Source organism: Acanthopagrus latus, chromosome 16 (assembly GCF_904848185.1).
Source record: "Acanthopagrus latus isolate v.2019 chromosome 16, fAcaLat1.1, whole genome shotgun sequence".
NCBI classification, from domain to species: domain Eukaryota; kingdom Metazoa; phylum Chordata; class Actinopteri; order Spariformes; family Sparidae; genus Acanthopagrus; species Acanthopagrus latus.
The window spans coordinates 18,728,435-18,742,437 of record NC_051054.1 but is presented as its reverse complement, the minus strand read 5'-3'; the positions used below and the strand labels follow the sequence as shown (position 1 = coordinate 18,742,437).

General features: G+C 42.9%; 2 protein-coding genes across 2 annotated transcripts in view; one reads left to right on the top strand and one right to left on the bottom strand.

Annotated features, from left to right (window-relative positions):
* The window catches only part of rrh (retinal pigment epithelium-derived rhodopsin homolog), a 10,296-nt gene extending 2,032 nt beyond the window's left edge, over positions 1-8,264 (bottom strand). Inside the window, exons 1-6 of the mRNA XM_037071133.1 lie at positions 8,137-8,264; positions 4,942-5,067; positions 4,133-4,323; positions 2,717-2,816; positions 1,457-1,610; positions 281-449 (exon numbers count right to left, since the gene is read on the bottom strand). Of these exons, the coding sequence (XP_036927028.1) occupies positions 281-449; positions 1,457-1,610; positions 2,717-2,816; positions 4,133-4,323; positions 4,942-5,053 (726 nt within the window). The 5' untranslated portion in view covers positions 5,054-5,067; positions 8,137-8,264. The remainder of the gene's footprint in view (positions 1-280; positions 450-1,456; positions 1,611-2,716; positions 2,817-4,132; positions 4,324-4,941; positions 5,068-8,136) is intronic.
* Positions 8,068-14,003, top strand: LOC119004330 (G-protein coupled receptor 135). The gene is made up of 3 exons (XM_037071132.1): positions 8,068-8,776; positions 9,307-9,550; positions 10,415-14,003. Exons 2-3 carry the CDS (start codon positions 9,435-9,437, stop codon positions 11,763-11,765), a joined length of 1,467 nt encoding a protein of 488 aa, XP_036927027.1. The 5' UTR covers positions 8,068-8,776; positions 9,307-9,434; the 3' UTR covers positions 11,766-14,003.

Genomic DNA, 14,003 nt, shown 5'->3' with positions numbered 1-14,003 from the left:
GTAGCTGCCAAAAAACATCAGAAAAAGCCCACTGTCACAGTCTGTAGACAGCGAGCACGCATTCATGATACGTTACTTTGCAATTTGACTGATGTGCAAAAGTCCCTGATGGACTCCAGAGTTAACCCTAACCCAGAACCCCAGAATGCAATGGCTTTTTTTCACTCACATCTGCCTGTCTCTACTTGGCTTGACTCAAAAGACAATAATAGAGGTCTCTGTAACCGGCACATTGACTCATTGACAGCAGAGTAAACTATAGAAGTGGCTCAGTGCTCACCTTGGTGACATCCATCTGATCTGACCAGTCGATGTTCATACTGTCCAAGCAGTTGCTGGCTTTGTATCTCTTCACAGTGACCGACACATTGTAGTAGCAGTAAACCATGACAGACAGAGGCACCACGAAGTTCACAGCAATCACTGCCATAGTATAAGAGATGAAGGAGCTGTGGAGTGAAAGCAGAGTCTGTTATAGTGTTTGTTTATGCATTTACAGTATATCTGGTAAGTACATGTTCGTCTATTTCACCATAGCAGTCCACCAAAATCTGTTCCTGATGCAATGCAGTTGCTGAGTCTTAACCCATAGATTTACAAGTCAAAATGAAAAACTGGTTCAGTTTTGTGTTGCAATGGCACTACTGCATGGTGCTTCACCCTGTTTTTTGTAATTACGTTAGCAGTAGCTAGGTAGTTTCCTTAAATCGTGGTTCACAGCTAAACTATTCCACCCCATGTCTCGTGGATGTAAAGAGACAGATGACTTTGTTAATTCAGTTTTACTCTGCAGTGAGGAACCAAGGACCACCTGTGTGTTGGAAGCTAAAAATATGACAGAGTGATTTGTGTCACAGAACTCTCCACTTGCCAGAATTACAGGATGATTTTTTTAAAATGATTCTGAAAAATAAATCTATCTGAAATTCAGATAATAACAGATTGGCAACAGATGTTTTTGCGCATCCTGTTGTAGCTTATGATGTTGCTGTGACTTGCTATATTAACTGTTCTATGAGTGAAGGCCTGAGTGATCAGATGAACTGATTAAGTGCTTACGCGAAGACATTCTTTACATTTCAGCAGTGACATCTTGTTCATTTAGTTAAAAAAAAGGATTAGGAGATCCACTGCATGTGGAAGGTATGGAATATCTTATTAAACACACTTTTAATAGATTTTAACATATTTATCATGTGATATCATTTATGATTTTTTTTTTTATCTCTAATTTTATTTTGAGGGTATTTTTTCCTGCATTTTGATGATCAGGTTGATTAGATGTGAGCACTGTCTTTTCCAGATTTCTACAGACTGATGAAACTCTGAACATAGAGAGAGTTGAGATGTTGAGATGCAATAGGCTAACCCAAAATTAGTGAGTACCTTTCAAAACTAAATGTTATAGTGACTGTCAAATATGCAGTCAAATATCTGCAGTCCATCAATAACTTACGCATCATTCTGTCTCCAGTTGATGGTGCATGTAGCTCCAGTGGGGTCAGGGGCATAACCAGCCCAGCCCACTATGGGCATGGAGGACCAGAACACAGCATTCAGCCATGCCGACAGAATGAGAAGGTTGTAAGATCGCATCGTCATTTTCTGCCCTGGAGAGAAAAATTACAAGTACATTACGACTGAAGGTTAGGAAGGTCAGTAAACTGGAGGTGCTGGTATCATAGCAAGTTATTCCTGTCAGGTTGATGACATCCTCTGGAGCTTCTGACATACACAATGAGGTGTTGTAACCTGTAATGTTGTGTCTGTACTGTTCAGATCTTACAATCTTATCTTGACCGATGCTGAATGTGAGAATATGTTCTTTTGGCATTTCTTACATCTCATGTGTTATTTGGAATATGCATGTTGGCTGGACATGTTATTATGGATCCCATTGCTTTTCTCAAAAACCCTCATATTCTCATGCTAACCCAGTTTAGATGAAACCTCCATCTAATTAACATTACTGTTTACAAACTGAGTAGGATTAAGCACAGAGCCCTTAAGCCAAATAGCGATTGAGCAGCACTGGCAGTGACAGACTGTCATCCAGCTGCTGCTGAGCCAAGCTGAGCAGTAATGGTGGCCAATGTTAGCATAAAGCACACACCCATAGTAACTGCCATGCGCGTAGCCTTTTCCAACTGAGGTATGTTTGTGACAGATGCTTTGAGTTGTTTGTTCATGTATTCATCAGTCTAAAATGCTGAGAGAGTGTGCTGAATGCAGTGAACTACCTACCTGTTCATACATCTTCCAGCTGCTCCTACAATCACACTGAGCATGGAAAACTGATGACATGACCAAGACTAACGCTACTCAGCTCTGCACAGAGTGGTACTGCCTGGCCTGCAGACACCGGGCATGGCATGGCAAGAGTGAGTATGGAGGAGGACAGACCCTGAGAGGACCAGGTTCTGAGGGAGGGACGCCACAGCTGAAGAAGTTGGTGTTTGTACCGTTGAAACTGCAGCCCACAATCTGTTGTATCAGCACCAGCGTTGGCTGTGTGTTGTACAAACCAACCACAAGCTCACAATCATAACCACAGCTACACATATAACAGGCTAACCCAACTAAAGAAGGCACCCAATCAGAGGCAGGGCAGATTTTGCAAGAAAAGCAGTGGGATCCATATAAACGCTGGCCGGACAGTAAGAGATCCTCCCTGTCCCCTATGAAGATACAGTAGTATGCCTTTGCCAGTGGATACCTATGTCTGGTCTGCAGATGGTGAGGTAGCGGTCAATGGCCACCACAGTCAGCAGGCCGATACTGGCCATGCCAAAGAAGATGTTGAGAGCTGCATAGATCTGGAGACAAAAACAGAAGAGACGTTACCTTTTTAACAGCTATGCCGTGGTAATGGCCCTATCGCTGGACTGATTATGGGCCATGATGTTGCTTTGAGGTTTATAGTTGCATATTTTGGACACAGTTTAATTTGTACTTTTCTATAACAGCCAGGAGCAAAAAGAAGTTACAGCAGGCCTCCCAGGATCTCCTGGTTTTACAGCCCACTTCAGATGAAACTACGCCAACTTCTGCATGAAGAAAGGGCTGCCTTCCCTTTATACCCTATGTGTTCAACTCCAGTTTGTTAATTTCTGTCTCATATGCGGTAACAGCAAATTGCTCAAATTCAGTGCCCCACATCATTATTATATGATTATATTTTGTGGTAAGTGTACATAACAGGTACTTTTTAAGAAATCTTCGCTGCCCAGCGTGATCATTTGCCCAGGGTTTCACTGTAGATCAGCATCACATGGCTCAATATAACTGTGCAGTAACAACGACTGAGAATCCCCCCCATAATCTGCCATAAGAGCCAAACACGCGACAGCAAGTGAACATACGTCAGCCAGCTCACAGGTTTAGTCTCACGGCCAGCTCAGAATCAGTCACGTTTGTGAGTGTGACATTTTCTAAATTGTTAGAGCCCCCCCCCCATTTAACTCTGGTGAGTTAAATGGGGGGGGGGGGCTAAATACTACTTTGCAGAAGCCTGAGTGTTGTGTAACGCTCCAGAAACACCTTTTTTGATCTGAAATGAGCATCAAAATGCTCAATCAATCACAGGCAGGTATAAGGTGAGGTTCACCACTTTGTCAAACACATGATGCATGAAGGTGATTACTACACAGGCTTGGGATCACTTTGTTAATCTGTTGTCGATTAGTTTGCAAATGATTTTATTTGCTGTGAACTGTATATTTCATCAACAAGATAGGGTTTTTTGCATTTACATTTGCGTTTACATGACACTCAGGAAAACCTGGGTTAGTCCGACTATGGTCAGATTTTTAAAATGCATGTATACACCTTAGTCTGACTAAAATCAGACCGGATCAGATTTCTCATAGTCGGATTAATACACCTATACACCTCTGAACGTGCATGATGAGACCATATAGGATGGAAGACAGTTCTGACAATTAAATATTTAGCATCCAGATGATTTTCAAGAGTGCTTCATCATATTTCAAGGCGTGTCAAATCCAGAACAACTAATAGAAATGACAGTCCCTCATCTCAATATTAAATTTGATGCCATTTATGTGAGTTTTCAATGTGTTGCCCAATCAGTGAAATAATGTAGATGTGAAAGCACTTAAATTCCACCCACCTGACAACCAGTGTAGCCAAATTTCCAGCTGCCGTGGATGTCTGAGGCAGCTGACATGGGATAGCCAATACCAGCCACTCCGATGTCAGTAAAAGCCAAGTTGATTATAATGAAGTTGGTGGCCGTGCGGAGCTCCCTAAACTTCACAAACATTAGCAGCACCACTATGTTGCTCGCCAAACTAATCACACCTGGGGGAAAAAAGGAGATGTGCAGTCGTGTCACAATGTGGAAGGTAAAAGTCAAAACCTGCAGCACCTCATAGTGAGAGAAACAAATCAAAGTGAAGCCCAGGGCTGACATCCTGTTCATCTTGTTGATTCATGTTTCACCTTCCCGATACAGTTGCAATAAGAGAGAAAAAAAAATTAATGAAAGATACAGAAATTTCAAACACACTGGCTGTTAGTCTTCAGGTCCTGTGTAGCAATAATTCAACATTTAACACATTTCCTATTAGCCACTCAATATCATGATTACAGTGCCAAGACCTGAATAAGTTACATAATGCTATCAGATCAGCTTTTCAAAGGAAAACAATAGACTCATTTTCTTTCACCATAAATGGCCTCAAGGGTCTAAGCCCACCTTACTACACAGAGTCTCATTTCCTTAACCCCTATTCCATGTTTTCACCATTTTCAAGAGTTAACAGCTAACAGAAACATTCTGTCTCTGACTTCACAAGGTTCTACAGGAGCACATCCAGCAGATTCATTGGCTATACTACTCATAGTAATATATATAATACTCATACATAATTTGAAAATCATCAGTTAACTATTGATCGTGTTTATTCTCTTTCTTACCTGCAGTAATGAGATATCCTGCCACGATGTTGTGCTCCAGTTGGGTAAAGGCACTTTTTCCCCCATAAGGTGCAAAATCATCTGAAATATTGACTCCAGAGTCAATCCCCATTTTCTGACACGTTACTAATAGAAAGACAAACACAAATGATGTTCGACTGAAGCCAACAGGCTTCCTCGGAGTCTTGGAAGAGAAAACAGAGAGGTAGTAAAAAATATATACAGAATCTTATCAAAGAGATATAGAGAGCAAAAACCTCGTAGCTAAAATGTTGGGTGTTGTTGTGGAGAGGTTGGTGAAAGTGTGGAGGGGTGGGGTGAAGGGCATTAATACATATCCCTGCCCCCCTGTCCCTGATTAGCAGGAGGCAGTCTGTATGTTACATGGGCAGCAGGGCTGCACAATGGAGGCTTAGCGCTCACATGGAATCCCCTGCAGGCTGGGCTCTGACTAATAAGGGTCTGACATTACAAAACTGAAGTTGTGTTGCTGGCTGAGCCTCAGGCTGAAGTCTGTTCACTTCACAGAGGGTACATACAGGAGATAAAACCAACTGCTGCAGGGATCCTGGACCCCAAAGACACCAGGGTGACTGTGTGGCAATTAGTTTGATTTACGTAGTGATGGAGCGTAACAAAGTACATTTACACAAGTGCTCTACTTCCATACTCTTGAGTTCATTGTATTTTACTTGAGTGTTTAAATTTTCTACTACTTTATACCTCCTCTACACTACTTTTTGAAGGCAAATGTTGTACCCCCCTCATAATTGTTTGATAACTTCAGTTTCTTTGTACTTTACACATCGTATGTTGCATTATAGCCAAAGCTACAGACATGAGAAGTATCAATCAATCAATCAATCAATCAATCAATAAAAATGTATTTATAAGGCACATTTAAAAACAACAATAAAAACTGAAATGGCTAGAATGGTAAAAACACAAAGACACTTCAGACAGACACAAGGACAGACAGGGGCCACTCTCATACTGAATTAAAAACCAAGGAATAAATATGTGTTTTAAGGCGACATTTAAAAGCAGGCAGTGTCGGAGCCAGCCTAACATCTAGAGGCAGCTTGTTCCAGAGTGGGGGCCACAGATGCAAAAGCACAATCTCCCCTGTACTTCAGCTTTAACCTACAGCGACAACCAAGATCAGCTGGTCGGCGGACCTGAGTGACCTTGATGGGACATAAGGTTTTGAAAGGTCAGGAAGGTGGGTCGGAGCTAGCCCGTTTGGTGATTTGTAGGCAAACAATAAAATCTTGAAATCCGTACTGAAGTTATCAGGGCGAATATAAAATGAGTGAGAAATTCACTATTTAAAATCAAGAAATTTAAAAGAGGAAATGTAAGTTTTAAAAATGTATACATTTCTTGAAGAGATATATGTAAAAGAAATGCTAAACTGTACCTGCAAATTAATTCTAATGTTTGGAAATACTGCAGCAGCCTGCATGTTTTATACCACTTGGCTGCCATCTGCTGGAGATATTTGGGACCACATGTTCTTTCTTGATAAAAGATTTTCCTCTAACCATTTTCTACCAGCTCAGTTCTTGATCTTTCCCACAAACAGTTGCCTCCATGTCTGTTGTTGAAATTACGGTGTCGTATTTTTCGTTGTCTCTGTACGTGTACTGTGCACAATGACAATAAAGTTGAATCTAATCTAATCTTAAAGGCGCTGCACACTAATGGTCCACCTGCACAAGCGAGCACACTTTTTGGCTGAAGAGACGGTGTGGCTGTGTACACATGTTCTTTACTGATATTTACATGACCCTCCTATGTGTTTTGCATAACACATTATAGTTTTACCTGGTGGATTTCCCAGAAATGTGACTCTGTTTGTGCCAGCTGTGCACTTGCCACCCAAAAAAACTAAGTAGAGAGAACAAATTAAGAGTATCTAGTAGTACAATGACGACTGACTGAGTAGTCATTAGTCAGAGCGTCAGTATGTTGACAGCAGGTGTGATTCCGTTCCATGGTGGTCTGTAGTGTATTTCAGGGCTTTTGGCCATATGCCATCGCTACATCTGGGATCGGGAAGTCTGTGAATGAGACTAAATATATGGCGAATAAAAATTTAAAACATGACCTCATCTGTGATCATCTCATCTCTATGTGCCTGAGTCACATCAGATAGATTTTCGGTAGCAGTGGCGGTTGTTTAATGGTTATACAGCAACAGTGACGTGAGTTTGATGGCAGGATCATGTAGATTATTTGTGTAACTTTAAAGACTTTATCTGCTCCAAACAGCCAGTTTACTCATACTGTGCACAAGCAGTGAACTAATGTTAGCGGGCAAAAGCACGACCTGAGGTGTGAGTGTCTGAGAGGACAGAATAGAACAGAACACAGAATCCGTGGATCACTGCTACAGTCAGGTTGATAACCATTTAAAGTCATCTCTGAGCTCTCCTTCCTCTGGTAAACGGCTCTGGATTAGAGCAGAATCTGAGACTCGCAGTGTTTATTCCTCCAGGATGTGCAGATCTGCCCGGCCCTCCCCACCACATTCCTTCCCCAAAACATCTATATTTATTATGATAGAGAGCCAACTGGCTGCACAAGTTACATACTGCACATATAATTTCAGTGGTAATTTGCATTTTCAATCATGGAACTTGGGTTTTTGTTTTAAATGCATTCAATTAAATTTGAGGTTGTCATAATTTACAAACACATGGAATATTATATTTCACTTAGATTCAATAAAGTAATTTTAATATAGACTTCCGAAACATGGATGTTCTGACCTACACCAACACTGCTGAAAACACCATTGATGACCATGGCTCAGCTGTAGCTTTAGCTGTTGCCTCTGCTGCTGCTGTTGTGACCAGCTCAGTGTGCAGAGATCGAGAGATCAGCTGTTCAGCTGCAGCAGTGACCACGTGACTCTCCTCTATAACTCTCATCAAACTGTTACAGTCCTATTTGGATGAGTTGAGGGCCGATATATCAGATTTCAACACACCTTATAATGCCACTGCACGGACACATAAGTAGATGCAAATCTATCACCAGTTACCATGGCAACTATATAAAACGTAACACGATGCCGTGTGCACGTTGAAATGGAGGGCGTGGCTTCAGAGAGGGAGCGAGGACGGGAGCAGGTGCACAGACCCGGAGAGATGCTCGTGCAGGAGCTCGTGCAGAATGTGTCATTCATACCTGGATTTGCTTAGAGCTGATCACAGAGCAGTTATTGGTGGACACGTAGGGAAGCAGACGCGGGCCGTTGCTATGTCGTAGCCCGCTGACAGAAATCAACAGGGTGGGAGCCGCGGGGTCTCTCCTCCGCTCCGAACGCCGCTGAGGAACGGACTTTCCTCCTCGATCCTTCTGAGGCATTTCAGAGGCCACGTTTCAGAAGAACTCGTGTGAGGTGCTGACAGCAGCGACACGGACCTGTGACTGGATCCTGTCGCTGCGAGCCGCCTGCCGTGCGCTCTCCTCCGCAGGAACACAAGCGCCTGGACCGAAAGGACGCAGAGAGCCGACATGTTGTGCGGAGGTCCCCCGACAGAAGCGCCAAAGTTTGAGGTGACACGAGGAAGAAAGGGATCATTTAAACCGTGGTTATAATAGCGGACATTGATATGATTCGACAGCATGCTGTGACACAGTGTCCAGACGGCCTGGACACTGTGTAACGACAGACAACTTCCGGAGAAGTTATTGAACTGCCGTGATGTGAAGGCCACGTCCAGCCAGCCTTCAGTCAGGGTGCAGGATGGGTTAAACTGCTTCTGGGCCTCTTTTTGTGCTGACAGATGACTGAAACAATATTTCAGTGTAGGCCAGGATAAAGGTATGCTGTGTTTTTAATCTTCAGATTGAATTCTGCATTTCACACTATCAGAGGCTAAATGGTGATTCAAATGACTGTGGCTGCTGGATAACTGCTTTATCAGAACACGGCAAAACATCAGATATACTCTATCAAACAAACTGAATGAGTAAAGCACTTGAATGCTGTGGAAACCGGACAGCCTTTGGTGTATATGATAACTACAGGCTGTGTTTCCATCTGGAGAATCAGATGTAACCAGCACAAACTTACAACAGGTGTACACATGCAGTTTGTATGACGGGCCGCCTGATGATCGTGGCATCAGTCAGTGACCTCCTGATCCTGACAGCAGGGGCCAACAGAAGAAGATCACAGTGGAGTGTCATAGCACACTGAACAAACATACATCTTAAACATTTGTGTTTCTCTGCCTTTATCAACATAAAAAAAAAAAACAATGAAATGTTGCATCATGACAGTTTTGTCAAGCCAGCCTGTGAAGACGGATTTGACCCGTGTTTTCCATTTTTGTGTTGATGGATGTGAAGACGGAGAAATGGAAAACTGAGTTATCAGCAGCTTGAAGCGGTTTGAATCGAAACACACACTGACTAACCCGGATGGATGTGTGGGAGACAAGGAATGAGTTTGGTTGTGCTGTTCTTGCGCTACATCGATGGATTCACCTGTGAGCACGGCCCTGCGGGGCAGCAGTGGCAGCAACTACACAGCTGACACATCTGGTCTGAGCTTCACCGAGCAGCTGGGCACCGCCTCACCTGTTGTGCCAAGGTAAGACACTCTGTCCATCCACCTCTCCATGGAAGTGAAGCACTGTGAGCAATTGCATTTGAGTGCCTCCAGAAAATAGCAGCTCGTTGAATTATTTAAGGAAGCTAACAATGGGGCACCTGCATCATCCACACACCCTTTACTACAGGCTACAGCTGATACAAACATTCTCAGCAGTCAGAATAAAGAAAGTAGCTAATTTCAGCACAGACACAGTTGGTAAACACGCGCAAAGTCATATCTCAAATGTAGAGTTAACTGATGGGCTGTAAAAATACAGTCGGGTATCAGCCTCAGAGCATCAGTGGCGTGGTTAGAATCCCTATATTAAGAATATTTTTAATCACTTTCTTGTTTAAAGGATAAATTCACCAAACATACTGATTATCTGATCACTGCTGATGGAAAGTCAGGTAAAGTTTAGTAGTCCACAAAACAGTTCTGGAGCCTCCAAGTAAAACAGCTTTGCAGCATTATCTTAAACAACTCAAGTAGCCTCGCTGGTTCGATTCCCCTGGTCTGCATGTCTAAGTGTCCTTGAGCAAGATGATAAACCCCAAACTGCTCCTGATGTGCTGGTCGGCAGCCACCACCATTAGTGTATGAATGTACGTGTGAATTACTGTAGGTTGCTTTGGACAGAAGCATGTGATAAATGCTCTGTTAACATAATTTCAAATTGTTTTGACATGATGGGAGGTGTGGACACTTGGATTAAGCCGAGGCACCGATGACATTCAGATATTCAGTCACACAAGTATAGAATGCCCAGCTCTAATGAAAATGTTGTGGCTGTGAGAATATATTGTATTCAAACGACACTGATTGTATCATCATTTCTCTTTTTTTTTTTGTTCCTTTAAGGGTTGTTTCCATAGTGACCAGCTTAGTGACCACCACCACCGAGGCCACAGCGGGAACCACAGGAAACCTATCAGCATTCAGGGACCAAAGAGGGAGCGAGCTCAGTCAGATCCACCCGGCGTCGACCCCGTCAGTGCTGAGTGCTGCTGAGAGTAACTCTGTCCTGCAGGGCATCATGGTGGCAGCTCAGGCCCTGGTACTCCTTTCCATCTTCCTCCTCTCCAGCCTCGGGAACTCTGCCGTCGTCATCGTCATCATCAAACACAGACAGCTTCGGACGGTGACCAATGCTTTCATCATGTCACTGTCGTTGTCCGACTTCCTGACAGCGGTTCTTTGTCTGCCGTTCTCCTTCGTCATGCTCTTCAGCAAGGACGGGATCTGGATGTTTGGGGATCGTTTCTGTGTGGCCAACGGCTTTTTCAACACCTGCTTTGGTATCATCTCTACCCTGACTATGACTTTGATCTCCTTTGACAGATACTACGCTATAGTCAGACAGCCACAGGCTAAAATAGGGCGTCAGAAAGCAACTCAGTTGTTGATAGCTGTGTGGCTAACTGCGGTCATCTTCTCTCTACCTTGGTACCTGTTGGTCCGAACACCTACAGAGATCCATAAGCGAGGTTTCTACCATTGTATGTATATATTCCACTCTGGGACCTCGCGCATGGGGACAGCTTATAGCATCTGCCTCATTGTTGTATGTTATTTACTGCCCTTCTCCCTGATGTGTTTTTGTCATTATAACATCTGTAAGACAGTTCGGCTCTCCGAAATCCGAGTCAGGCCGGTGACAACATACGCTTACTTACTGCGGTTTTACAGTGAGATGCGAACAGCCACCACAGTTCTAATCATGATTGTTTTCATCATTTTTTGTTGGGGGCCATATTGTTTAATGGGACTGGTTGCAGCGATGGGAGACTACACATTTAACCCTGCAATGGACACAGTGGCCATCTGGCTAGCCTGGGCAAATGGAGCTATCAACCCCCTGATCTACGCCCTGAGGAACCCTAATATATCCATGTTACTGGGGCGGAGCAGAGAGGAGGGCTATCGGACCAGAAATATCGCCGCATACCTCTCAAGCCACACCCAGAACCGGGAAATTCGGCTTAATCCGACAGAGAGGATAAGGGACCGCTACGTGAGTCGTGTCGGGGTGAATAATAACAGCCGACTGTCAAGCTCAAGTCCTGGAAAAGGAGGTGGAGGAGGGGAGATGGCAATGTGGGCTTGCAAAAACCCTGCCGTGTTCTTCTGCAGGGACGGCCAGCCTGACACTGCAACACTACCCAACTCTGTCAGCGCTCCAAAGATGAAGACGGCTGACACCAGCCTGTGATACTGTGGACAAATCCTTTAACCATCTAACAGTTGTTTTCATCTTCTCTGTATTGTTCTTATGAGTCTAGAGACTGTCACTATCACCAGTGACATTTTTGGAAATAGCTGATAGTATTTATTTGTGTTCAGCTCATAGACTCGAGTCAAACCACCACTCAAGAGAATCAAAAGATGAAGGTTGTTCATATACTTCTACTAAGTTGCAGAACTGTACACACTGTTGGAAGACAACAAATATGATAGTGAAATCTCTATTTAAGGAGCCGTTGCACCGGGTGCTGTGAAGTCCTCAAGGATCCATGGGACCACCCGAGTGAATAATGACTAGACTGTTCTCTTCCGAAGTAAAGACAAATCTTAATGGAACCTCTGATGGCCAGGTCACACTGCAGGGTGGCCGGCCTTAATGCCAGAAGAAATGTTGGCACTGCACATTTCTGCAAACCACAGATATGCTGAAACATTTTTAATGTCTTTATGTTGCAACTTGTTGCAAACCTGTGGTTAGCATTAGGAAAAGATCATGCTTTGGCTTAAAATACCTGTTTTGGCAAACACAGCTGGAGATGTCCAGAGGTCTTGTCTAACGTTACAGTCATAGCTAGAATTTGCCCCAGGTTCTCCCTCGTCCTCCATCTAGCCTGTAACTCCACCACCATCCCCACAATTAATTGTAGACCAACATTTACCATAAGCATTTAAAAATATGTCAGTGAAAATGTGGGTAGATGAGTGAATCAATAAACAAATGGAAATGCAGGCTAACATGCTAACCAGCTCGCCCCAGTCTGTCACCATGCTTATGACGGTCTAATATTCAACTCTTAACAACAACTCATTGTTGATTTTAGAAAGAATGTGAACTGTCTGACAGGAAGAAACTCTGGCTGCTGTGGGACTTTTCCTCTCATTAGGCTTATGCTCACAGTTCAGTTATCTGCCTCCATCATGTTTGCAAAGCTACTGTGGAATGTAAAGGGAATGTGTTCAGTGATGTAAGGTCATAAGGGCGGCATAGAGCATGATTAATCTGTGTTATGTTTCTCTGTTTGTTGCTATGTTTCTTAATGTGTTACTTTTTCTTGAGTTATATTGACAGCCCAGTTTAATTCCATTTCTTTAAGCGAATTATCATCTTACAATCCCTGTAAACCAGTCATCTTTTGTGAGGCAGTGTATACTCTGGCAAGGCAGGGTAACCATAGAGTGGATGGTGCGACACAGCTAATGGGCTATTATAGCTACCTATGTTTTGGACTGTCACCACTCTTTTCCCAAAACTGTCACTACTGTCAGGACGATTTACTTTCACTCTGCAGTGCTAATATGTGAGCCAAAATTCACAAATGCATGGATGAATTACACCTGAACTGCACAGATATTTTTCATTGAAGTTAATTGATGTTGCTCCCAAAACTGTGCTGTGTGCTGTTGTGACCGGGCCAGTAAGGAGGTGTTTATGATGTGATTTCAACAGTCAAAGTTGGCTTCTTTTAACCATGGCTGCAATTTTCTTTTGTTATTCTTAACAAACCAGCAGTTTCCTAAATCTGACCAAACCTTAACCTTTGGGATTGCTGATCAGAAACTGTGCGTATCAGTCCTTTCTTGTTAAATCTTGGTAATGTACACTCCAGCAAACTTTGAAAATGCTGATACCTTACATTTCATTATGTGCCAGCTTTATGTTTATTTAGGTTCAGTTTTAAATATTATCTTGTTTAAAACACTGGGTTTATGGTCTGGTAAGGTTTAAGGCACAAAACCACTTGGTTAAGATCAGGGGAAGATCATATTGTTCCTTGAAATACCTGGATGTGTCACCACAAACACAACTGGAAAACGTCCTGTGAAATTATTAAGTTTCCATTGGTTTCCTTTTTTTTTATTATAAATGTTTAAAACACCAACTTGAATGTCAGCTCATAAACATGTAATGTTAATTTGATATGATATTGTCGAAATGTTGACACGATATGTATAACGTACAAATTTGAACGCTTTGGTTTGCTGGAATGTGAAGTGCCATCATGTAACTGTGGCGACCACCCCCTTTTGTTGTTCACGTTTTCATTTCATTTGTTTTGTTTTTTTCAAGATAAATTGCAGCATCAACTTTCCAACCCATTTGTTCGCTCATAACGAAGCAAATGTGTCCGTAATTACAAAGTGATGTTACAGTGCTGCTTGTCATGTTTTTTTGAGTTTGGTCCTGGATTAAAAGTAAGTTGAGTCA